Source organism: Notechis scutatus, chromosome 1, assembly GCF_049901735.1.
Source record: "Notechis scutatus isolate UNSWTSFEM ecotype Mainland chromosome 1, rNotScu1.2, whole genome shotgun sequence".
Taxonomy (NCBI): domain Eukaryota; kingdom Metazoa; phylum Chordata; class Lepidosauria; order Squamata; family Elapidae; genus Notechis; species Notechis scutatus.
In genome coordinates, this window is record NC_142009.1 from 313,527,993 (window position 1) to 313,555,071 (window position 27,079).

The 27,079-nt window shown below is 36.7% G+C and overlaps 1 protein-coding gene across 2 annotated transcripts in view; it reads left to right on the forward strand.

Moving 5' to 3' along the window:
• KCNH5 (potassium voltage-gated channel subfamily H member 5) overlaps window positions 1-17,462 on the forward strand; it is a 219,131-nt gene extending 201,669 nt beyond the window's left edge. For both annotated transcript variants that reach the window (XM_026670063.2, XM_087952312.1), the window contains exon 11: window positions 16,129-17,462. In XM_026670063.2, the coding sequence (XP_026525848.1) occupies window positions 16,129-17,073 (945 nt within the window). In that variant the 3' untranslated portion in view covers window positions 17,074-17,462. The remainder of the gene's footprint in view (window positions 1-16,128) is intronic.
• The last annotated feature ends 9,617 nt before the right edge of the window (window positions 17,463-27,079 follow it).

Sequence of the window (27,079 nt, forward strand, 5' to 3'; positions counted from 1 at the left end):
AATTCCCCAGAACTGGTCGGAACCTGCTGAATACCACCTCTGGTAGCAAAGTAGAAACAGGTTGCCATTCCTTTGCCCCAGCAACAAGTCTGACCATTTGTTTTAATCAATCTCCTAAAGAAGGGGTAAAGAATCCTATATGGGAGCCAAACAGGTCCTCTATCAAGTTTGTCTTCCTATATTTTTCTGCAATTTTTCTTATTTGTTTCAGCTTACTGCTTCACAAAAAAACCTAGTACCATACAGGAAACAAAATTGCATTTTTCTATCCCTTCTTATTCAATTTGATGCAGGAGAATTTACATCATATTTCTCAGGTCATTACCTTCTTGTATTACACAGTCCCCTCTGCTTTTCAGTATCTTACAGTCACATTGACTTTTATACATCTTCAAAGCAGGCCTCCTCCCATTTGACTACTTTATGTTCAGAAAGGTGAAGGCCAGGATATTTCTAGTGGAAATACCTCAAGGTGATGGAAATATATCTATCAGAAATTTAACAACCTCAGCAGTAACACCATCCCTCATTAACAGTTAAAGAAGTTGAACAAAAACACCAGGAGAATATAAGCAAGAAATTTGCAAGTACCATGAGAATACAATTTATTTAAATATATATACACACACACACCAAGAATAAAACTCATTTCAGAAATTGGGAGGCAGCTTTTGTAAGAAGGCAGTGCTCAGGTCCTCTTTTCACAGCCTCCTTGCAGTGGTGGGATTCAATTTTGTTTACTACCAGTTCTGTGGGAGTGGCTTGGTGGGCGTGGCAGGGGAAGGATACTGTAAAATCTCCAGTCAGAGGTGGTATTTGCCGGTTCTCCGAACTACTCAAAATTTCCACTACTGGTTCTACAGAACCTGCTGAATACCACCTCTGCCTCCTTGCTATGAAAAGCAAGATTATTTGTTAGATGCTTCTCTGCATTCTCATTTTAGCACAAAGAGATGCTGGAGCAAGGATCTGATCAAGATGCCCAGTGATCCCTAAGTTTCTTTTTGAGTATTCTTTGCATTCTTAGACGGGCAGAAAGCTGACCAGGTGACATTGAAATTTCCTGACAGTTAGAACAATTAACCAGTGGAACAACTTGCTTCCAGAAGTTTTAAAGAAGAGATTGGATAACCATTCATCTAAAGAAGTACAGGGTTTCCTGCCTAAGCAGGGGGTTGGACTAGATGACCTCAAGGTCCCTTCCAACTCTATTGTTCTGTTCTATTCTGCATTGTTAGCTGATCAGATGGCTATTGCAAACTTATGTCAGAGAGATTCAATCCACATGGAACTGACCCAGATTTGGAAATAACATTTCAAGAACATTGTCTTTCACTAATGTTGTGAAATCTCCACAGATAACCCTTCTAAGCAGATACAGATACATTGGTAGTAAAGCAATTTTGCCATTTTTACTGGTGTTTGAAAAAGACTCATTAATTATTCACAATTCTTTCAATTAGACTTATTTATGATTTTTCTGAAATGTTTTCAGAATTGATTCATACAAGATAACGTAAGATCCATCTCTTAGACACTGCCTCTAGCTTAACCAACTTCTTTGTGAGAGATTTCCAGTGTAAATTAATTCCACACCGAAGAAACTAGTTATTCCCAGTGCTGAGTAAAGGAATAGAATTCACTTCAATAACTGAGACCAACTTAAATATAAAGTATTAAGCTAAAACAAATAAGTAAAACTCAGCTCTTGATTTACTAAAAGGCTTCCATCTGATTAAATTTTATGTTTATAGACTCTCTTTACAGGGACCATTAAGATGAAGCAATAAATCAAAGAAAAAATTATCTACTAGATGATAATAATTGTGTTCAGGCAGCTGAATTCTGTAATATATGTAAGGGAAGCTCAGGGTCAGATTATGATATAAGAGCATCTAATGAAGGAATTTGGCTAAAGGTGGTAATTTGGTCTTTGCTAAACTTTAAAGGGGATCTTTGCTTTGATGCTGCTTGAACTGAAACAGGACTTTGATCCTGCTTCGTGAAGGAACAACTGTCCCACCCTCTTCTTAAGAGCAAAGTCTGCACTGCTTAACTTCATGTTGTTCCAACTATGTCCTTCAGAACTTTCACAGACCTAAATAGGCTTCTGAAGTCAATGAAAGGACCAAGGAGGCTCCCAAACCAACACAAAGTGCTTTGAATAGATGAAACTCATAACCAATTGTCTCAAGCATCTCTTCTCCATTATGAAGCATCCTTGGGAAGTTGTAAGTCATCATAATAATTGTACAGTCTAAGAGAAGCTGAGATATATGAGGTGCTTTTTTTTTTAATTAAAAAATGGTTATAATCATCCATTTTCACCAACAATAACAGAATTGCATGATTAAAAAAGGAAGTTAAACTAAATAAAATGTAAAAAAAGAGAATTGACTCGACTCGTTGTGGTGATTTCTCTAACAAATTGTGATCAGGATAACGCAAGATTTTAGGAGTATCCTATCAATTAAAAGGATGGAATGGGTATTTCTTGAGTTGACCATAGGTTAAAGCTGAATAGCTACTGGCCTGGGCCACCATAGCTTAAGAGCATTCTTCCCAATCATTCTAACAATGCAAATATTTACATTGCTATGAGATTTCACCATCAGTCTCTGTGGCTTAGGGATGCCATGTACCTTTCAACCAGCACTGGTAGTTCCAGGTTATTTATTTATTTTTATTAATCAAATTTATATAGCCACCCATGACACCAAAGACAAAGGCAAAGTTATGGAAGTACATAGTAACCTAAATGGGTATAGGCTGCTATTACTGCTAACCCTGAGCACTGAAATAAATCTGGGATAGATACATTGAAAATAATAATATAAAGACATTGCCATCTTGCCTCTGTAAAGTTATACACTTTTGTTGTCTCTTTCTCCATAAAAAGTATTTTCCTTTTTTTCATCCAACTCACAATCACAGACAATTTCAGATGAAAGGTCCATGACTACTAGTTTTTTATCCCAATGTAGGGAAGAAATTTCAGGGCACAATAATCAGGTTGCTTTTGGAGTAACAAAACAAACTGGCACATGTGTATTGCCAAAGCTAGTGAATAAAAGATTCAGTAACATTATGACCTGAGTAGCAAAAAAGGCTAAACCCTTACATTGGGAACAAATTTCAGACAATAGGCTTCTTAAAATGTGAGCATTCATCAGAGATATATTGTTGAATATAATCCAAATGTCAGCTGCAAAATACTGTAAGAAACAATGGATTTGAAAAGCATTTTTATTTTTTTTACCACAGTATAATTGGATCCTAAGGGAAACATTTTGTGCATCAACTTTGCTGGGAAAAATAGAGGGGGAAAGAAAAGGAATAATTTTGAGTATAATAAGTTAAAACTCATCTTCAAAAATTGGCTAGTTTCCAAGATAAGAAGCAGTAATACTATGACAAAAGGCATAGAAAAGAAGACTTCACACTCTATGTGAAAAGTCAGATTTTTCCCTATTGTACATTTGTGTTTCTGTACCTTATAGGATGGATATGAAATGGTGTTAATCCATCAGGATGCTTTCATGCCTTGAAAATTAGGTCTTGAAAACTTATTCCTCTTGTCCAGTGAGACTGGGTATGGCTGCTACTTGATTCCATTCATATTTTCAAAGGATCCAGATCAGGTGAATAAATACTAATATTGTATTACAGAAGTAAAAAATATTTAGTAATATTTATATTTAGCTGAGGTTATATTTGGAAATATGAGAACAAATGGTGAGAAAGCAAAGCTGCTTGGAGCTACTGAAAGCCTTGAGACCGACATCTGAAGAACTTCAGAAATAATTTTCAATCAGAAGGATGAAATGACTTTGAATCAGTTCAACTTGCACCTTTCTGAATGGTAGTGCTCTATGGAAGTCTATCCTACAATGATGAACAAAGATAGCTGGTCTTCTGCTCTTTAATTGAGCAGAGCAGTGCCATCTTATTGTGTTCTGCTTGCATAGTTGTAGCATGACCAACAAGGGGTGGAATAAGCAAGTTTATTATAATTCTAGAGAGAAAAAATGTCCCAGACTTTCTCCAGATAGTTTGCAAGAATCGTTTTTTGTTTTCAAAAATGGTAACATGAAAGACTGCAGATGTTTAATAATCAGATTTGGAAGATTGCCTGATTGTGCTGTCATCCATTTTCATAGTATAACCAAGAGCAAGTCTCTATCTATCCAAGTTGCTGTATAATTTAATACAGCTTATCTAATGGCAAAAATATAGTGTATCAAACAAGGAGGATTGCACTCAATTTATCTGAGGGGACAATTGGAACATATAATGGAATAGTTTGCTTTAAAGACCAAATTGAAAAGCAAAGCAATTTAAAATGGAGTTTAATAGGAACAAAAATGTAACACTTTAATTCTTCCATTATAGTTTTTTACTTAGTGGGATGAGAAATAGGTAAAACAAAGCAGAAGGAACTTAGAATATAGCATGCGAGAGGCCTTTTAATTATTTGCATCTCCTCATTCTGACTGCCAAATAATTTCCATTTAGTGATTTTAGAAAAAGGTTGTTGGCAATACCATATAGACACAAGGCCAAATGTTGTAACTGGGAGATAAAATATGGTCAGAAGAGAAGGACATTCTCTCTTGGTGATGATTGAGGGTGGGATGCTTCCCATGGAAATGGTATACCTATTTATCTATTCACATTTGCATGCTTTCGAACTGCTAGATGGGTAGGAGCTGGGGCAAGTAATGGGAGCTCACCCCATTACATGGCACTTGGATCTTGAACCCGGCTGTCAGCTTTCCAACTGACATGCTCAGTGTCTTTACTGAGTTATCACACCCCTATCACTATGGTTCTATATTTCTACATCTGTAAAGATAAAAGCAAAAAGGAAGCTCTCTCACTTTAGCAAGAAGTTTCCAAAGAAATTGGAAGAGGAAGAGAAATACAATGAAACCCTAACTTTCCATCCCTTGGAGTCAGTAAATTATCAGGTGCTGAAGAGTCAGTGCAACTTCCAGACACACTTCCAACTGACTCAGGTACTAATAGAAGAGAGTATTTGTAGCTCAGGGTTGAACGTGGTGTCCTTGGTGGCCTCTGAGCTTGGTGGTTTTCTTGCAGATGTTTAATTACCAAATTAGGTAACATCATCAGTGCATCAACTCAAGTAATTGTGTGACCATTTTGTGAGGAAATTAGAGGAAAAGAGCCTTAAACACTAGCACATGTTTATTATCTAAGCTTTTTCTCACTTAATAATCTATTATTCTGAGCCTACAGTGGCCTCTAAGAAACTCACAAGCAAACAGGAATGCAATATCAATCTCTTGGACATGTTTCCTAGCAGCTGGCATTCCGATAATATTGCCTCTAATACAGGAGATAATATTTAATTATCATTAGTCTTTGATAGCCAATCTCATTAATCTAATTCCATGCAAATCATTCCCTTTTTAAAAACCTGCCATTGGATCTTTATGTGATGAATTTGTTGAGCTAGTAGACTTTCTTCTCCATAGTTGGAATAACCTCACACCATTTTTATGATCCCTCAGCCAATTTGCCTGATGAAAATGCAATTATATTAGAGCTGAAAATAGGAAGTTCAGAAAGTACAAATTTTGCCATGAATGCATTATGTATATCATTTGCATATCAGCATACCAGCTTCCATTTCCTAGCTCTCATCTGCAAAACAGAAGCCTATAGTACAGTGTTAAAATTATTTCTGATTAACATAAAGTGATGTATATCTGAAATGAAATACAAAATATTGAGACAAAGGAAATATACTTCTAGAAAATCCAGTTAAATCCAGTTAAACACAGCAGCTGCAAATTTATTCATACATCCTGAAATAAGCTCTACTGAATATTATAGGACTTAGTTTCACAGAATTGCATGGTACTAGGTTTTGCTAGAGAATTTGATTAAACAAGCTGAGATAATTCTTAGTTCTTATAGTGGCATGCAGATTATAGTATTCCTTCATATCAGTTTATACCGTATATTCTCTGAATTTGTTGGTTGAATTCTTCCCAGGTCAAATATTTCATAAGAAAATACAGGCATTCAAGAATGTTGATTAAAAATATGAACATGTATATATGTAAGCATATGAGTGTAACGCTAAGGATGAGCTTACGAACTCTAGTCGAGATTCTCTTTCTTGATTATAGCTGACAGTTTGTTGTCTGCTGGATTTCTTCAGGCAGGTAAACCTTTGATCTTCATCCTCAACTCATAACATCCCAACTGTGCCTTCTGCATGGGTGTATGAATGCTCCACAGTATTCTTCTTCCTCTTTTGTTCTTTATCAGGCTTTGGATAGTGCCAAACAATTCTCTTCAATCCAATTTAGCTCTGCCAACCCTGTTATTCTTTACTAACTCTAACAACACAGCAGCAGCAGCCATTTGCTGTCTACATCCAGTTAATTGCTAGGCAACTTCTAAACCCCCATCCAGTTCTTTTCCTTCCAAGAATTCTGCCAGCAGTCTCTCCAGTGGGCATCTAACATCAAGACTTGTCATTTGCAGCCTCACCTTTCTTAAGAAAGCAAGTAAACCTGTGATGACCCGGGGCATGGCACAAAGGCAACACAGTCAAATAAGCAAGAATTATCTCCAACTTTATTATCTCCAACTTTGCCCCCAATGTCCAGGTTACCTTCGGCTGGAGAAAAAGTCTCCCAGAAACAGCCTTTAACTATAGAAAATTCAGTCCAAAAGAAGACTGTAACTAAAAATCCAAACAAACAAAGCTGCAGTAATTAACTTGACAGGACAGGAGAAAGCCTTTCAGACTTGAAAGCATGGCAACACTCACACAGTTGGGAAGATGCCAGGAACACAGATAAGCCATGACGATACCAGATAAATTCATGATTTGCTCTCAACAATTTGCTGTGTGCAGCTTCCCTTTTTAAACACTGTCCCAACTGCAGCTAATGAAGGGAATCAGGGCCCTTTCCTCCCCACTAAGCCATGCAACTCACATTGCTCCCTTCTCCGTTCCTCCCTGCATGCCCTAGGATGAAGAGGGCCTGGGTCTTCCTCTGAATTCCCTCTCCCTTGCTCTACCTCTTATCTGCTCTACCCAGCCAGACTGTGCCCTTCCCCAGTTTCTTCCACAGCCAATGGAGACACACTTCCACTCCCTATCAGCTGTTTGGCCTTCTCCTCCGAATCAGATTCCGACAGGGGCATGACAAAATCTTTGATCATCCCATCTTTTGCTCTCAACTCATAGCATCCCAACTGTGCCTTCTGTATTAGTTTGTGAATGCTCTGTAGAATCCTTCTTCCTCTTTTGTTCTTTAGGAAGCTTCTTTGGATATTGCCACTTGATCTGTGAGAATCTCAACTATTACCAATTGTCAGCAAAGCAAAATCAAACTGTTCAGGATTTTTTTTAAAAAAATGCCATGAGATCTGACATCATTTAAGAGCCCATAACTTCTTGTATTTTAAACAATGGATAAATTGAACCAATATTAGGGGTACAATGATAAGTCAGCAAGAAGCCATGATTAAAGGCAGGTTTGTCATAATGCATGTTACAATATTACTGAAATACCTTTTCTTACAGTTATTATTGTTCCATGGATGGTAAATCCTGGTTCAAAAGTGGAATGACTCCCTTGAGTTGAGATCAACTCCTCACAATTATATTCATGGACTGAACTGGATAGTTTTCTTGCTGGCACTACATAACTGATTTGTTCTTACCTGATTTGGAATGCTGTCCTGGTGTTTCATGGTTCATTCTCATACAAATATTCCCTGGATATATCTTTGCTTAGCTTTTGCAACTTGGCAAGGTTGACTAAGTATTGTCCTCTTTCTGGGCAAATCCTAGGTACTTGGAAAACATTTCTTTCATGTCAATCTGTGTACAGCAGCAGACAATGAGACCCTGGCATAATTAACAAAATTTCCTCTCACCATTCCTAGCCATTTCTAACGCCAGCGGCTCTATGTAAAATTGCTTTTTTTTATTCAGCCTCTTCAGCATCTCCCAACAGCATTTTATAACATTCTCCAATTTTTACAGAAGCATAATGAAACAAAATATAACACAAAAAAATCCAAATCAGTCCACCAAGCCCTTCATTATTACCTCACTTAATGGCATCATTAGACTTGTTTACTTACTTCTCATAATATTTTTGTTGTTGTTGTTGAGCTGCTTTATAGCTCTGGGCATAGTCATCCCACACACAGTTATCTTTGATTGCATAAAAGGAATTAGATTGCTGATAGGCAAGGCAAAATATGCCGGATCAGTTTTCTGTCAAATAAAGATGAGAATATTTTTCACCCACAAAATGCACACAGATTTAAGATTTAAAATTGCACACATATCATCTGTATGAACAGAAGATGTCTGAATTAATGGGTAATTTTTTTTTCATTAACCACATAGAAATTCTCCTTTTCACCTTTAACAGACATGATCAAAAAAATCAAGATGACAACCATGACAATGCAATCAATCCTCCACCAATTTTTTTATGCACATAAAAAACATTCACCACTTCGATTGCACTATTGTTGTAAGCTGCCCAGAGTTGGTTTGAAATGAGATGGGTGGCAAATAAATTTCATAATAAATAATTTTTGATCGCCATTTTTCTTTTTATCATCTCCTGTAGACACTCTTGGTAAGGTTATGGTATGGCACATGCATGGCTTGTAATAATGTGGGTAGAACAGAGAACAGAGAAAGTGGTAGGAGCCAAGAGTGAAAGTTTGCTATACAATCTTGCACTGACTATTTTAGTTTGACTCTGAAATAGAGGGCTGGAAAATAGGAATAAACTTTTATCTTGCTTCTGTGTATGACCTGTGTCAGTAAAAATGCTCAAAATGGGGATGTAATGAAATTGAACTTTACCTTATATAAATCTGATTTCAATCTTATATACATTTTTTTAAAAAATGTATTTCTATCATTTTTGGCAATTTTGATTTGATATTTTGAAATCCCCTTATCTTTATTTAAACCAGTATCTAGCAGTTCTGTGCCTATATTTATAAATAATGTTTATATAACATTATGTTTAAGCATTGGTACATTTTATAAAACTAAAATGCCCAGACCTTTTAAACAATGCTGCATGCTGACTGTTGATTGGTGTTGTACATCAATAGTCTGTGTTACATAATGGGGATTACTTATTTTTGTCCAGGAAATTTATCATTTCATTTGCAAAAACAAAACCATGCTCAGTTCACTGTTTGAATAATGCATTACAAATGAGGTTTTCTCTCACAATTTGCATTTGCACAGTTTCTTAGCTGGAAACATCTCAACAGAAGTTTATTTTCAACCAATTTAATTGGTTGAAAATGGAATTGTACAAATACTATTTGGGGGAACAGTATATGTTAAACCATCACCTAAATAACTCTACAAAAGACCCAGAAGACCTTGTAAAATTAAGGGAATTAAAAATGTCCCTTCCTTGCTTTTCTGTACATTCCCCAAGATCACACAGTTGTCCACACTGCATGAAAATGTATTGACCCTTTGGGTAAACATTATAAAAATGATGTATATTTCTAAAGCAATCATGGTGTTGATCCTGAAGATGACCTGAGTATAGCCATATTTTATTCTAGCTTTTGTCTATTTTTTCCTTTACCTTTTGTTACTCAGAAGGCTGACACATGGTGTTAGAGTGAATGCCACCTTCACCTACATAGACCCCATGAGACTTAGTTGAAATAAAACTTACAAAGATTTAAACAGAACAAAACATGTTTAGTTAGAATCACCAATATATGAAATGATAGAACCAATGATAGGTCTTTGATAGGTCCTACACAGGTCTTATTCTGTCACTATACTAGCTAACATGGTATTCAAAACATGGTATATACTTTAGCCTTTATTCTATTTTCCATTCACAAAATCTTTTTCTTATGCCTCTTTATTATTTTGATGACATTTCTTTCAGAAACCTTGGCTTCTATGTGTTGCTGGCACAATGGTGCTCAAGTTGAATTTCTGGTGATATTAATGACCCTTATTGGTAGAGCAGAGATTCACAATTTTTACAAAACCAGGCAATGATGCTTATTCCTCTAAACATCACCCAAGAGATTTGTGAGCAGAACTGAACTGACTTCTTTCTTTCTTTCTTTATTTTTAAAAACATCAAATGAATAGGAACAAAAGATGGATGACTTAAATGTGTGTTTAGTTTAGTTTAGTTTAGCTTACTGTATTGTCATTGCACCTGATACAATGAAATCAAACACCATCTTCAGTGCACATCATGACCATGAAAATAAACACAAACACACATCCTTCACACTCCACACATTGAACCGAAAACCCCAGACACTGCACCAACACTGCACTATACAGTAGAATTCAAAAGAGCTACTCCCCTGGGATAGAAGCTGTTTTTCAGCCTATTTGTCCTTGTTTTTATTATCCTGTACCGTCTGCCAGATGGTCATAGTTTAAAAAAGGGTTCCCAGGATGAGATGTATCTTTGAGAATGTTTTGAACTTTCTTAAGGCAGAGGAGCTACAAAGTTCTTCAAAAGAGGGGAGAGGACAACCAATGATCTTTTGGGCAATGATGTTCATTTGCAGACAGAAAATTAAACTAAACCAACATATCCAGCAGCAACTAAAATCATGCGGCCTTTTAAGCAAAACTTTTTTCTCCCACAGTTATGGGTCCCAAGATCACATTATCAACACAGCAGAAATTGCAATATAATTTGTCAGTTGTCAGTTTCTACTGAACAACAATTGCATTTTGGAAATCAATCATGACCATAATGTTTTAACTGCAAAACCATCTTGTTTATGGATTGATTTGGAGATTCATGTTTGCATGGAATTACATTTTTGTAAGACTTAATCTTTGCCATGTAAACCCTTACAAACTGCATAATAAAAAAGATGTACATCGAAGGTTTTTTTAGAAATATGGGTTGGAGCTAAAAAAGGAGGGGAGGGTATGTGCTAAATGTTAAGTAAGGCCATGTAAGAACTTGTGAATTTGGAAAGGAGGACAATCTGCTTCATGGTTTGTTTGTTTTTTTGTTAAGCTTATCCAAGCCAATTTTTAAAATTAATTTATTTAGAAAAATTATATGGCTGCCCAACTCACTCTTGATGACTCCAGGTGGCTTACAAGAGTAATATCTCAAATATAAGACTCAATGAACCCTGGCAACAACAATCAAACGTGATGGCTCCATATCACCCTCAGGGGCCCTCAGGCCCATTGGCAAAACCATGTCTTCGGGGCCTTTTGAAAGAGAACCAAGATGGAGGCCAACCTTATTTCCTTAGGGATGATTTTCCACAGGCAAGGAGCCCCCATAGAGAAGGGTCTTCTACTTGGTCCTACTAGATACTCCACCTTACTGCTCTGGTGGGACAAGTAGATGTACTGGGACAAGACAATCCTTCAAATAACCCGGTTCCAAGACACATAGTTTCTAATTCTGAAGCATGAATCAAAGTATGAGGCTACACTATCCTCACAGACAACCCCACAAGGACTCATGTGACTAACTAATCTACCCATCAGGTCTGGCCTAACAACAGGACCCCAAAAGTTAGTAGACTAAGGCAACTTAAGAACAAGTAAGAATTTTGGAAACAGTGAGACGGAAAAGATTATTTGTGGATCACAGAAGTCCCTATGCACATTAAATGGCAAAGGAACTGACATAGTAAATGACATATCAGGATCCCACCCACTTATTCATCTCAATTCTTGAAGCCTGAAGTATAGATTTCCAGACTCCTACACAGTATTGATTTCTTCCTTCTGCAGAGGATGTATGTATGTCTGTTGCTGAATTACCAGTATTTTTTTTGAAGTACAGAAATAGCTGGTTGGTCAATGGTGGAAGCAGAATGGTCTGTCTACCTTGTATTAAGGCAATTTTTAAATGCTGACCAACAACTAGACAAAAAGGCCAAAATATGTTTTATGTGCTATGCCAGTTTCTAGAGCTGACTTTCTCTGATATATCTTTAATTAATGCTTTTGTTGTTTTATTATCAGAACTACACTGAGCAGCAAATTTTAATATGTTTCTCTGGGCTGATCTCCAATGAACCATCCTGTGGAACAAGCTGCTTGTTCACATAGTTCTCACAGGGTATCCAACTCTTTCTTGAAATGAGACTGGTGCTAGAATGGATTAAAATTTAGGTAGAATAAGATTTCATTTATCTAAAATAAGTGAGGAAGACATAGCCAGGTGCTGACTCTAGAACAGATCATGAACTGTTCATATACAAGAAGAAAGAAGAAAGTAAATAAGTTTCTACAATATGATCCTGAACATATAATCACAATTTTCAGTGAGAAATCAGGAATTCCTTGAAAGTTTGAACCTCATTTATAGAAGACAAGATAAATTATGGAATGAACTGAAAAGCTGCTAAAGATGAAGAAACAGGAAAAAAAACCTGGATGCCAGGACAAACCATGGAAATTGCCTAGAAGAGAAGTAGAAAAGATAAAAATTTCAGGAAGGAACTTAAGAGCAAGTTTCAAAGAGTTGTTATAAGAGATAAAAACAGTTTTACAACATCTATAAAAATATTGAAGTCGGAAACAGACAATTCTTTAACTAAGGAGGAGTTTCCAACCTTGAATTGGTATGCTAAAAGATAGATAGTAACCAATTTAAAGAAGTTCAAAGAAAGATGGAAGGAGTATGCTGGAATACTGTGCAATAGAGAGTCCAAGGTATTTTAAAAGGTATATCTTATCTATAAGAACCTCAAGTACTAAATGATTAAATTAAATCAGCAATTACCAAGTCAGAAGGCTATAGGAATTGATGGAGTACAAAGTATTATACAATATCCTTACTTTCACATGCTAGCAAAATAATGTTTACAATAATCCAATGCAGATTAGAAAATGAGATGCCAAATGTTCAATCTGGCAAAAAAAAAAAAAAGAGGAACATGTGACATTATTGCTCATGCACACCAGATAATTGAAAGCCAAAGAATATCAACAAGAAAACAGTATGTGCTCCATTGATTCTACAAAGGCTTTTTTTGTATGTCAATCACATCAAGCTGTAAAATCCCACAAAATTTCATTGTTCTCATGCGAAACATATAGACAGGTCAGGAAGCTACAGTACAGACAGAACATGGTGAAACAGTCTGAGTTCAAATTAGCAAAGGAATGAGACAAGCATACTCTCCCTTATTCATTTGATTTTTATACTTAAAATATATTAAGGGAAGTTGGATTGAAAGAAAATGAACATGGTTTTAAAACTGGAAGAAGAACTATCAATAATCTGCACTGATGTCATTATAATGCTGATGTCATTACTCTGGTAGCCAAAAATGCAAAGGAACTGCAAGTTGTAATAACAATTAACTAGTACAGTGAAAAAATGGGATTCAAAGTAAATATAACAAAGACTAAAGTAATGACAACAAGTACCACAGCCAGCTGACAATGGAGATTTTGAAATAGTAGGTGGCTTCTGCCTTTCAGGATCATCCATCAACAGTTAATGAATCAGTGGTCAAGTAATTTGGTGTAGGCTAGCATTTGAGAGAGTAGCTTTGAAGGACTTTAAAAAAATATTCAGATGTTATAATAAGTTGATACCTACAAAGATCAGAATGGTGCAGCCAATGGTGTTTCCTGTGACATTTTATGGAAGTAAAAATTGAATAGAGAGACTATTGGTCCTTTTGAATTTTGGTGTTGGAAAACAGTCCTAAGAACACCATGGATATAGACAGTTCTCAATTTACATCTAACTGTAAATTCAAAGTTACAATGCCGGTTACTTATAACCATTTTTCACACTTTTAGTTCATGCAGCATCCCTCTGATCACATGATCAAAATTTGGGTGCTTAGAAGCAGACATCTATTTGTGACAGTTGCAGTGTCCCAGGATTGCCATTTGCAACCTTCTTCTACCATATTTTATTTGAGAGGTATTTTAAAAATATATGTGTTCTAAGTTGAGAGTTCACTGAAGACTTCTATGGCATGATTTTTCATATTGAAATTAGTATTGCCTCTGGCATTGCAATCCATAAAGTGGATTCACAGGTGAAGCAGAGGAAAGATCACTGTTTACTATTAGACCCTATGCTTAGTGTGTATCCAAGGGCCTAAAATCTGCTTTTCATAACTCAAAATAAGCTGAGGACAAGTATTGCACAATGGCACATATTATTGGCCCATGCATTTATGAAGTGTTGTTTTGCAGATCTGTACATTGGTGAAACAAAACAACCACTTCATAAATGCATGGCACAAAATAGGAGAACAAACCCATCAGGACAAGATTCAGCACTCCATCTGCATTTAAAAGAAAAAGGCCACTCTCTTGAAGACAGAGTCCAAATTTTGGACAGAGAGGACTGCTGGCTTGAAAGTGGGGTCAAAGAGCCCATCTATGTCAAAATTGAACAGCCCTCTTTCAACAAAGTGGGGCAGGGATATGACATCATCTATCTCCAGTCTACAACACAGTCCTTTCAGCAGTTCCAAAATGGCTCCACACCCATTTGCACTACTCAGGTGACCCTGAGGACACAGATAAACCTCCAGGTGGCCTCAATGACTCTCTACAAGAATGCAAATGACCAGCTGTCTGCAAGGAATAAAAATCATTCCATTTCCAGGCAGAGCTGAAGAAGCTTCTTGGATAAGAAGCAAAATGTCTTTAAAGAAAAACAAAGAAGTCCAGATGCTTCTTGAAAAAAGCACATTTGAGACAACCATGACCTGTATGACTGAGAATCTCCACAGACGTTTAAAATTTGTGCAGTCTCTTTATCCTCTGCTCGTTTTCTTAATTCTCCTCGACCTCATCACCATTTTTTTCTAAAATTATTTTAATATTTTTGTATCATGTTGTTTTAGTTGATATTGTTTTTGCAAACTCTAGCACTGCTAAGTACATGACTCTGTTTTGTAACATGTCCAGAGCACCAGCTGTAGCAAGAGAGAGAGAGAGAGAGAGAGTGATATATAATTAAAAATTTTATTTGCTGTCCCCTGCAGCTTGGACTGCAGAAAACAGCAGTCAAAGGAAGGAACATGCAGTTCTTAAATGAATATCTGTCTATTCTCTATTTAGGTCATATCAGAGAGATAAAAGCATCAACCTGTTTTTCCTCCTCCTCCTCCTCCTCCTCCCTCCTCCTCCTCCTCCTCCTCCTCCTCCTCCTCCTCCTCCTCCTCCTCCTCCTCCTCCTCCTCATAGATTCTAACTGGCATAACTTGAAGTCCTAAATTATTGTGAACAGTTGCAGTAACTGCAGGCTGTCATTGTGTCCTTATTATATTTGATACGCTTTCATTCTTTTATTTAGAACAAAGGCGACTTTGATCTATCAACTGATATTCTGGATTAACTTTCAGCATATCAGATTCTTATCCTACTCATTCATTGTGGTCTCATCAAAAACACTCTTGCCTCCTGTACAACATTATTGAAATGCCAATAGATTTAATTGCTGTAAGAACCTTTATAATATATTGTGAGCAGGTCCTTAACTCCTACCAGTTTCAGTTATAGTTTCTTCCTGGTAAACCTTTGTAAATTGGCTTACAATTTCTCCATTTATCATGTAACCTTCTATTAAAATGAGGTATTTCATTAGCTTTTGGAACTACTATGGTGAGTTTATTTTGGGTCAAGCTCGAGAGAGCTATAATTATAGTGCATACCACACCACAACCTATTTACAAAATCCGTGCTGCAGAATGCTATATTTTTTGGCTTTATTCTTCTGTCTTTATTGGAACTTGTCCCAAATAAATAGATATTTTTGTTGTTGTGCTTTTGTATAAATGCCATCATTAGGTGAAATAAGCTCTAACTTTTCCCAGGAAAGATTATAAAATAACAGAGTATGATGCAGTACATAAAGTTAAGGGATTATATTGTTACAAACAATGGATAAAGTAAAGTTAGATATATGTCTCCATCACCCAGTTTCTGTTGGCCAAATATCTTTAAATCCACTTTCAAGAAAATTTAAGTAGGAAAGCATTATTCTTATTAAACTTGTAATATATGTTCATGTTGAAAATATAGCTGCTTCACTCACAAAAGTGTATTTCCTTCTTGCCACATAACTTGTTTATTTCCCTTCACTGCAGATTATTTTCCGAAAAATCAGTGACGTCAAGAAAGAAGAAGAGGAGCGCCTGCGACAAAAGAATGAAGTGACCTTGAGCATCCCCGTGGACCACCCTGTCAGGAAGCTTTTCCAGAAATTCAAGCAGCAGAAGGAAATGCGGAACCTAGGGACGACAATTATTGATCCTGAGAGGAATACCCTCCAGGTGGACACCCGAACCATGCAGAATGGTGCTGCCATCACTGGCACCAGTGTGGTCACTGTATCTCAAATTACACCCATCCAGACATCATTGTCCTATGTGAAAACCAGTGAGGTGGTCAAACCAAACAAAAGGGATGCCGCAGAGCTCAAACCAAATAGCAATGGGGACCCAGAATGTCTCAAAGTTACCAGCCCTGTGAGGATGAAAAACAGCAATGGGAAAGGGTGGCTTCGATTAAAGAACAACATGGTAGGCCAGGAAGAGAAAAAAGAAGAGTGGAATAACGTCACCAAGGCAGAGTCCATGGGGCTGTTGTCAGAGGACCCCAAGAGCACTGACTCAGAAAATGTAACAAAAAACCCACTGAGGAAAACAGACTCCTGTGACAGTGGGATCACAAAAAGTGACCTTCGTTTGGACAAAGCTGGGGAGAACCGTAGCCCCCTAGAGCACAGCCCTTGTCAACCAGATACAAAACACCCCTTTTACCCTATCCCAGAACAAGCCTTACAAACTACACTCCAGGAGATCAAACATGAACTCAAGGAAGATATCCAGCTGATAAGCAGCCGGATGGCCATCCTGGAGAAGCAGGTGGCAGACATTTTAAAAATCTTGTCTGAAAAGAACACGTCACAGATACCATCTTCAAAATCACATTTATCTCCTCAGCTACCATCACAAATACCTTGTCAGGACATTTTTAGTGTCTCGAGGCCAGTGTCACCTGAATCAGAAAAGGATGAAATTCACTTTTAATATATTCCTATTTTTCTTTGTATACCAAGCGTATGCTGTGAAATGGGCATGCACACATACTCCTACACAGATATACAAACACATGTCTGTGTGTGAGTGTTGGTAAGAGTGTCTGTGCATCTGCATAGATACAGATCCAAAGAAAAAGAGATAAATGCAGAGTTGTAGTTTGTGTAGGTATATATATAAATTATAAATATAAAAATATATTTTCACTTGCATTCAATATGACTTGAACATGAACAATGGATTTTGATATGTAAATATTGCATGTCCAGCTGGATTCTGGCCTGCCAAAGAAAACAGTTATTAACATAGATATTGCTTGTATGATATGCAGTTGACTGCATGCACATTTTGAATTATTTATAATATCTATTATAAAATAAAAGGATGAATTTTGTTTTAAAAAAGTGAAAAAAGGCATTGTATTGCTTAATGAACAACAGTCGTCTTATAATACCTGGATGAAAGGTTTTTAAATTGTTGGTAAAAACAAGAAAGAATCTACTACAGGAAAATGCTTGCTATTAGTGTTATGTAATCATATATTCACTGAAAGTTGTCTATTTGAAGCACAATCTGATGCATCTAAGTCCTATTAAATTCAGTGAAACCTATTCTCAGGTAAGTATGAAGAGAACTCTATCACTGGTCACTCTTCCATATATAAAGTACATATATATGGAATACTGCATAACAGATTAAAAATTGAAAAATTCTTCCTTGTAAATTTCATCTATTTAATTTTGGTGTTGGCACCATCACACAATGATTATACAATGGCGCCTGTCCTCTGAAAAAGTTCCTAAGGTACATTTACCATATAAGAAATATCTAGTGCTACTAACAAATAGCAAAAAAGCATTTTTTTTATATAAACTGGGCTTAAAATACTTTTTAAAAAAAAAAAAAATCATTAATTCAGGCAATATCATTTTGCATGGATAGTTCATGTCCATGCTTCTATCTTCAATATATTTCATGGAACTAATGATAGTTCTTAACCTGCATGTATGTACATAAATATTATATGTAAGCATCTCTCACAGATTCCTAGTTTGTATTTTAGGCAATGTTATCTTTCTCAAAAACATTGCTTGCTGTGGGTGGCTTGTTTTCCTCAAAGCTCTGCACCCTGAATTAAGTAGACTCATAGTGGAGTATATTGCTCTCTATCCTTAATCATAAAAATTCCTCAATCAGGTTTCAACAGGTCCTACTATCTTTTCTATCAAAATGGTAGAAAACCATAGCAAAAAAAAAAAAAAGAGAATATTGCATAACTCAATGCAAAACAGCTGCTTCATATGCAGAAGGTACCTGGCTAGATTCCAAGCAGCTGCAGGTAAGGTTGGGAGGGATTCCAATCTGAAACCCTGAAAAACTGTTGTCAGTCAATACAGACAATCTTGGCTTAAATAAACTGACTCAAAGCTGACCAAAGCAAAATCATGGCAGAGGCAATCGCAATTGCTACACCAAGGCTTCCTCGTGTTAACACCTAAGACAGATGGCTAGAACAGAAAGCTGGGGATTAAGCTGCTCCAGAGAGGCAGTGAAGCAGCCACTGTAGTGCCAGATCATGTGCCAGGATGGGGGCTTTGCCCAACCCACAATCCAATTCAATATACCACTCATTTCAGTCTGTCAATGATCATAGGACTAGTTCTTCAAAATATAGTTACACTTTCTATTTCTATTTTTTGTTCTTGTGACTGACATAGGAAATATCTTTTCACAAATCATCACATTTTAGGTGGCAGTTTTCTTTGACCATTTCCTCCAAGCTTGCCTCATAATTTCATAAAAAGATTCTCCCTCTTTCCACTATAAAATTAGCTCAGATCTGACCAATACTCAAACATTAATCCTGAATACACGAGTTCAAACCAATTTTGCTATCTCTATTCCCAAAAGAACTCTGGAGGCTGCTAGTTGAATTATGTGTACTTTTTCTTAATCTCATGATTATTTGATAGGACCAGTAGCAGCTTTCCAGGAGATCCTTCATATTTAAATATACTCAATTATTTATTTTCATACCATTCTTCAAATGTATTCCTATAATGTTATATTTCCTGTGGCTTTTTGAATATGTAAAATGTTTAAATGTGAAATGAAGTGTACTTTAGTGGCCTTTCCCTATTGGTGCCTTGTGCTGGATTTTCTATCATGCCCAACTAACATTTGAAGTCCAACACAAGTGGAGTAGATTGTTCTATACATCCATGTGATATTTTTTTCTTAAATTCTATGAATTTCTATGAAACATTCAGAAGAACTCTTCTGGAGTCAGAATGGACACTTGGAAGGACCTGAATACATACTGCTTCCTACTTCATGTTTAAGATGGTAACATTTTAGCTCCAGTGTTGGGACTCAGAAAAAGTATTTAACAGGTAAGCTAATATTTGTGGGAAAGATAGTGCATCTCGTGGGTTGGTTTGCACATGTGTGTTTGTAGTGCTTGAATCTATGGCTGAGTGGTTGTGAACCAAAGTAACAGCACAATTCTTTGAGTCAAATTCAACTCTAAAGTTACTTTGCAACATTAGAGAAGTGATTTGTGATGATCAAAAGATGACAACCTTCATGAACCTGCTTTAACTTGGGTTTTACTTTGTGCTTGAAACAGAAATGGTCCATTAATTGACTGCCTAAACATTTACAAGTTGATATCCTTGCAATTTGATTCTGTGCGATGCTTGATTGGACATAGTAGGAAGTAAAGAGGAAACTTCAATAAATTTAATTCTTGTTGCGGCTGAGACCTATGGGAGATCTTGCAAACCAGCCTACTTCACTTCTGATCTGCCAGAATGAAGAATAAGACAGTTTTACAGTTATTCTAAGCTGTCATAACAGTGATTTACAGTGCACTGCTGTTGTATACTATCCACCATGCTCATCTTGCAATGTGGAAATGGAGAAAAAATGACTTTGGGACAATGGGCAAAAGGCTCTTTGTTTTTCTTTGCAGTTGTGGTGCATCCTAGAATGTAAACAGAATTAAACAAATTACATTTTTTACAAGGTGCTTTTAAATCGTTGTTGATTGCATGGATAAATTTCTGTAGTTTTTCTGGCAAGATTTTTTTGGAAGAAAGTGATTTGCCATTGACTTTTTCTTCCTGGGAGTGAATGACTGGCCCAAAGTCACCAAGCCAACTTTCATGCCTAAAATGGAATTAGAACTCAGGGTTTCCTGGTGATTGGCCCAAAGTCACCCAGTTGGCTTTGTGCCTAAGGTATGACTAGAATACATAGTCTCTTCATCTCCAGTCTAGTGGCTTAACCATTACACCGGACTCTTTACAAGATGCATGCTTGTTTCAAAATGATTCAGGAATCATTTTCCCTTAAATTCTAAAATTCTAATTATAGTTCAGGTGGCTGAATGAGAAAGACATCCTGACTAAAAGATGGGCAGTCTTCCAAAAGAAGATTTTCTGAAATGAAGGCAATTTGACACTTGGAACAGTGCCTAGTTGATGACAGCATGGTGCTCCTATTTTTGGCATGGTGAAGTTTAGACTTGCAACATCAATCTGCTTAATTTTCAAATAGACCTGCTAAGCCTCTGCATCTGAAACCATGTAGAGATTGTGATTTAGGAAGATATATAAATAAAATTGGGGAACATAAGTCTTTGTTCAACCCAAGAGTTTGTTTTCTAGACCAGAATTTTAGAATATGCCCCACCTTTCCATTTTCATCCCGATGATTTCTTTATTTCTGAAATAAAGGTGAAGATGAAAAAAGGAGTTAAATTAATCAAAAGCCTTGTTGATCTATTGTTGGACAAAAGTGTAATTCTTTTTGATACGAATGAAGCTGGGATAATCGCAAAGATGTTTTGCTGGGTTGTGGGATTTCATTTTGCTCCAGTGTGCTGATATGAAGGTAGCCAAGGCTCGGAATGGAAACTGAAGAATTTTAGAACTTACAGCTATTTTCCTATATATTTTAACCATTTCTTTGTTGGGTTCAGCTTTAGGTATGATTATAGTGGATTTAGTTCTAAGCAGACTTACATAAGATTTATTTAGTTCCTATTATATGTCCTGAATTTTTTACGTGTCAAACTTTGTGAGAAGTTTGTAGCTGGCATTGTGCTTACTTTTTAAAACAAAGGGAGGAATACATGCTGGGCATGACTTTTTGATTTTTTTTCCTAATTCCTTTAGCGGCAGCATCCATAGCAGGTATTTGTATTTTCTTCTGCCTGAGAAAGTAACATGTTTCATCTATATGTGTATTTTTGAGCTTTTCTTCATGTTGCATCTTTGTGGTGTGTATACACACACACACACACACACACACACACACACACACACACACTGAGAAGCAGAGGGTAGGCCGCTGATGCTCTTTCCTAAACACAGACTGGAAGGAGAGGGATCGAAGTGACAGTCTTCTCAACTGTCTACCTCATAGGGACAACTTGAGCAAAAATTTCTAGAATATTTTTTAATCTTCAACCCTGACCTGATCAAGTGTATTTTCGGTTTCAGTTTTTCTTTTACCAGCTTCTCTCTCTATCCCATGACACATGTACCAGATTGGTCTGAATTGAAAAGAATTTTAAAAATAATTGAAGGAGGCAAAACCAGCACGCTCAGCTGTATGGAGAGAGTGTGGTACTCTCCTGATCTTCTCTTCTGAAGCTGCTAGTGCCTCTGAAAAGGAAGCTTAGCTGATGCCAGCAATGCAATTAATTTTGTTTCTTGTCTGATGCTACATTAATTCCAAGAAATAGGACCAGTTCAGGAAACACAGGAGAATGGAAAATGTAATGTTTCCTGCTTCTGGTTTTTTTTTTTAAATTATGTTTTATCACCAAGAATAAAATAGAACAGAAACACGTATATTCAACAGTAACAAAAAAAAAATGTACAAACCCCCCCAACACCAAACAAATCTAACATTGAATATACAAAAAATAATCCACCCCAGCTAAATGCCGGAAAGAAAATAATAATTAAAAAAACCAATAGATTCTTCCTCTTACATAATGGGTCTACAAATAATTATAAACTTTCTCATCCTTATTTAATATGTGTGTGTGTGTGTGTGTGTGTGTGTGTGTGTGTACACACAAATATTTCAGATGAGGAAATTATTTAATAATTGAATCAACCCAATACCTAATATACCGGTATATATGATCCTGTCATACACTAACCTGGGTCATTGGTCTTCTTTGACCCACTATTGTCAGTTTTTACTGGCAGGAGCTCTGCTTTCAAAATACAAGCACTGTTGCTGACCTATGAACATGTCTCAAAATGCAGAGAATACAATATAAGAGCATCGGTTATTTAGCTCAAGGCTATTTACTGGAATTGGCTATAGCTTAGTCAGATCTTTCTGACTTTCATAACAGCCTGACAGAATAAATAATCAGTGGAACAACTTGCCTCCAGAAGTTGTGAATGCTCCAACACTGGATGTTTTTAAGAAGAGATTAGACAACCATTTGGTGTAGGGCTTCCTGCCTGAGCAGGGGGTGGAGTAGAAGACCTCCAAGGTCCCTTCCAACTCTATTATTCTATTCTATTCTATTCTGTTCTGTTCTGTTCTATTCCATTCTATTCTGTTCTTTGGCATGACAATCTACTAAACATCCTAGTTTGGATTATTTTATCTCCTCATTATGCAGCAATTAGAAGAAAATAGTGGGGGAGGGTATATGGTTGGTGTAATTATAGGATAGAACACAAACACAGAATGTTACTTCCAATTAAAACTATACTGTATAGAATTAGAATTTAACGTGACAGGGAGAGCTACATGATGACAGTAGAGGGAATTAATTTGCTAGCCTCTCATTGTTGATTCATTCCTAATATTACTGGATCAATTCCATCGCATGTTTTCATTAAATGTTAGATTATTCCTTTTTCTTTAAATAGATATAATGCCACAATACTACTAAGAATAAATAATGATGGTTATATAATAAATAGAAATGGAAAGTGTTTCATAGATGATTCTTTCCATATCCAAAAGTTTTACAGCATGTCATATGATAAGCCAAGAAATCTGATGCATCTTTGGCAGCAAGGGGCTGATCTGTATCACAAAGTTGCTTATAGAAAATTGGCAACTTCTGTAACAGTAGCATATAAATAAATTAGTGAGCACTGGCTTAAGGAACAACTTGAAGCAAACCAGATATCAAAGCAAAGTAAGTGCCAAAAAGTTGATTACAAGGCTTATATAAATTACCTTTGTATTTTACAAATTTTAATATTTTCCAAGTTAGGATAATATTCTTTGTGATTCTAGCAAAATGTGCAGAGAAATAAACTTTGCTTTATTGAACATATAAAATAAGGATTTCTTCATCCCAATTGAATAAGTGTGTCTCTCCACTGAAAGTGAAGTCTTGATGTTTTTACTTTTGGCTGCCTCAGATGCCAATGTTCTCGAGAATCTGCAACATGTAATGGTAAAACTGGTTTTCTTAAACCAATATTTCTGAACTTGGTACTTTTTTTTTTATAGAATACATACAGGGAGGCCTTCTAGTCCAATCCTCTGCTCAAGCAGGAGATCCTATACAATTTCAAACAAATAGCTGTCCAATCTCTTCTTAAAAACCTTCAGTGATGGAGGACCAACAACTTCTGTAGACAAGCCATTCTGCTGATTAATTATTCTCACTGACAGAAAAATTCTTCTTAATGCAAGGCTGTTAAGGCAAGACATTATTATGTTTGATAAGCTTCTATCCATTACTTCTTGTCCTCCCCACAGATGCTTTGGAGAATAGTTTGATCTCTTCTTCTCTGTGACAACCCCTCAAATATTGGAAAACTATGGTGTTACTCCTAGTCCTTCTCTTTGTTAGGCTAGACATATCTGCTCCTGTTTTAGACAGCCTCCAGTTCCCTAATCTTCTTTGTTACTCTTCTCTGCAATCTTTCTAGGCTCTCAACTTCTTTATAGCATGGTAACCAAAACTGAATGCAATATTGCAATGTGATGTTACTAGTGCAATATAAAGTGGTATTAACACTTTCTGTGACCTTGATACTATCCCTCTGTTGATGGAGCCTAGGATGGCATTGGCTTTTTTGGCAGCTGCCTGACTTAATCTCTGTGGCCATGTTAGCTAGGAATTATACAAATTTGATTCCTACATATCAATATAAGTTGTCACTGATATACTATAGGAAAGATATTGGTTATGATCTCATAACATTTGTGCTGTCCTGTGGTTTCTGCCAATAATGATCAGGTATTTCAGTTCAAACATATTGTTTCAGCAATTGTGCCACGACAATTTGCACCAGCTGTAATTTCCAAATATGTTTCAAGGGCAGCCCCCATACAGAATAGGTTAGGTAAAGGCAGGGGTAATCAACCTTTTTATACCTACCACCCACTTTTGTAATTCTGTTAGTAGTAAAATTTTCTAACTGCCCACTGGTTCTACAGTAATGGTGATTTATAAAGTAGGGGACAAAACCCCTACCGCCCACCATGAAAGCTGGAACGCCCACTAGTGGGCGGTAGGCACCAGGTTGACTACCACTGGGTAAAGGTAAAGGCTCCTCTCGCACATACGTACTAGTCATTTCCAGCTCTAGGGGGCAATGTTAAAAAGCCGAAGAGCCAGGCCATCAAAGACATCTCCGTGGTCATGTGGCCGGCATGACTAAATGCCAAAGGTGCACGGAATGCTGTTACCTTCCCAGCAAGGTGGTCCCTATTTTTCTACTTGCATTTTACATGATTTCGAACTCCTAAATTGGCAGAAGCTGGGACAAGTAACAGGAGCTCACTCAGTTATGTGGTGCTAGGGATTAGAACTGTCGAACTGACCTGATTGACAAGCTCAGCATCTTAGCCACTGAGTCACCACTGAGTTTCTGTTTTCATACACAAACCTGAGAGCCTCCAGAGCCTTTTTTTTTTTAGATTGGAAAGGATGGTCAGTCAGAAAAGCTCCAGAATGATGGGAGATGTATAACAGAAGACAATGCCAGCAGTACACTTTCTCCACCTTCAATTATAAGCTTGAAATACCCCCAAAAGAAATTTAAAAGACATTTTCAAGAATTACAAAATTGTAAAAAGTGCGGGTGGAATTGGTGTGTAGAAGATTTTCCTCTTGTTTAATGTGATAATTGGTGCATTCAGTCTTTATCTGGTGGCATAAATTTTTGTATCGGCTTTTGAAATTGGCAACGTGACCAGATTTGTTTTTCCACCAGAGTGATCTCTTTTTGGATTGAAGTTTCCTTATTGTTATAGGTAATCTGTTTTTTTGCTTTGTTTTGTTTTGTTTAATTAGGTGAAAACAGCAGGAACCTTCAGAGTTGGTTTTCATCAGAACTGTGCCAATATGATATATCAAATAAAACTATTGTTTGAGGAATCTACTTGCCTTGGAGTTTTCTTTGCTATGGGTGTATTACTTGGAACCCTGGCACACGTGTGCACTTGAGGACTTTATGACTGTGCAACAGAATGCAATCAATGTTGCACATTACTGGGCAAGTCTAAGTTAGTCTTTTATACATTTTAAATGTTATATTTTGATTTTATACAGTACCTGTGCACAAAATTTTAATAATGATGCTTCTGACCTAAATAAATAAGCCAGAGAAAATTAAATCAATATTTGCATATGAATTTATCCTCATGTAAGGTGAAATACATTAGGTTTTGTACTATGCTCACTTTGGTATTTCAGCTTAAAAAGTTATAAAAACCTTTACAGTAGGAAAACATAAGCAAAAATTGCTGGCATTTGTTAAATACAGGCAGGCATTCTATTAGCAATAGCACTTAGACTTATATTCCACTTTATAGTGCTTTACAGCCTTCTCTAAGTGGTTTACAGAGTCAGCATATTGTCCCCAACAATTTAGGTTCTCATTTTACCCCCCTAGGAAGGACGGAAGGCTGAGTCAGCTTTGAGCCTGGTGAGATTCATTATGGAAATGGTTGAATCAACTTAAGACTGAAAAATAACAGAGAGACATTAAATGGATAGATTCAACCATTTCCCCACAAATACCCTTCCTGTTTATTCCACACACACATAAGGTTGAGTTTAACTCTTGGAATGATTGCTTGTAAGAGCCGCAGTGGTGCAATGCTTAGAATGCAGTACTGCAAGATACTTCTGCTGACTGCCGGCTGCTTGCAATTTGGCAGATCGAATCTCAAGGTTGACTTAGCTTTCCATTCTTCCAAGGTGGGTAAACTGAAGACCCAGATTGTTGGGGGCAATATGCTGACTCTGTAAACTGCTTAGAGAGGGCTGTAAAAGCACTGTGGAGCAGAATATAAGTCTAAGTGCTATTGCTATTTCCAAACTCCTGGAAATAACAGAGGTCTTCTGGTCCATGAGCACGTTGGCAATGGAGAAGAACAACCATTTTGAATAATATCCAGCAATGAATAACAAGACAATGCAAATATTTGGCTACAATATGTTCTGAATTTGTGTGGCATGTTCTGGCTAAAGCAAAACAAAAAGAAAGCTGTCTGGCAGCTACTTTTTGCAACAACTGGAGTTTCTGGAGTTTTCTAGAACAACCACATACAAAGCACACTGTACTAGTCTAATCTGAGTGATCAATAACAGTAGCTACTGTAGATTTATATGATCCATGTAAGAACACATAGGATAAGTTCAATCCAGAAGCTCAATCTAATGGTCACCAAGAATTTTGCAATACATATTTGATACCTCTTCTTCTTCCTAGCATATTCCCACAGGTGCAGGGTCTGCTTTTTGGATTATTGAATGCCATTTTGCATGGTAAGCTGCATCTCCAGGTTGCAGGCCCACAGTTTGCATATCTTTGTTGGTGGTGTGTTTTGCCATCTATGTTTTGGATGCCTGTGAGGTCGCCGGACATTGATTACAGATTACGGATTACAGAAATTACAGATTAACAGAGTTGGAAGGGACCTTGTAGATCTTCTAATCTAATTCCTCACCAGAGCAGTAGACCCTACACCATTTCTGATAAATGGC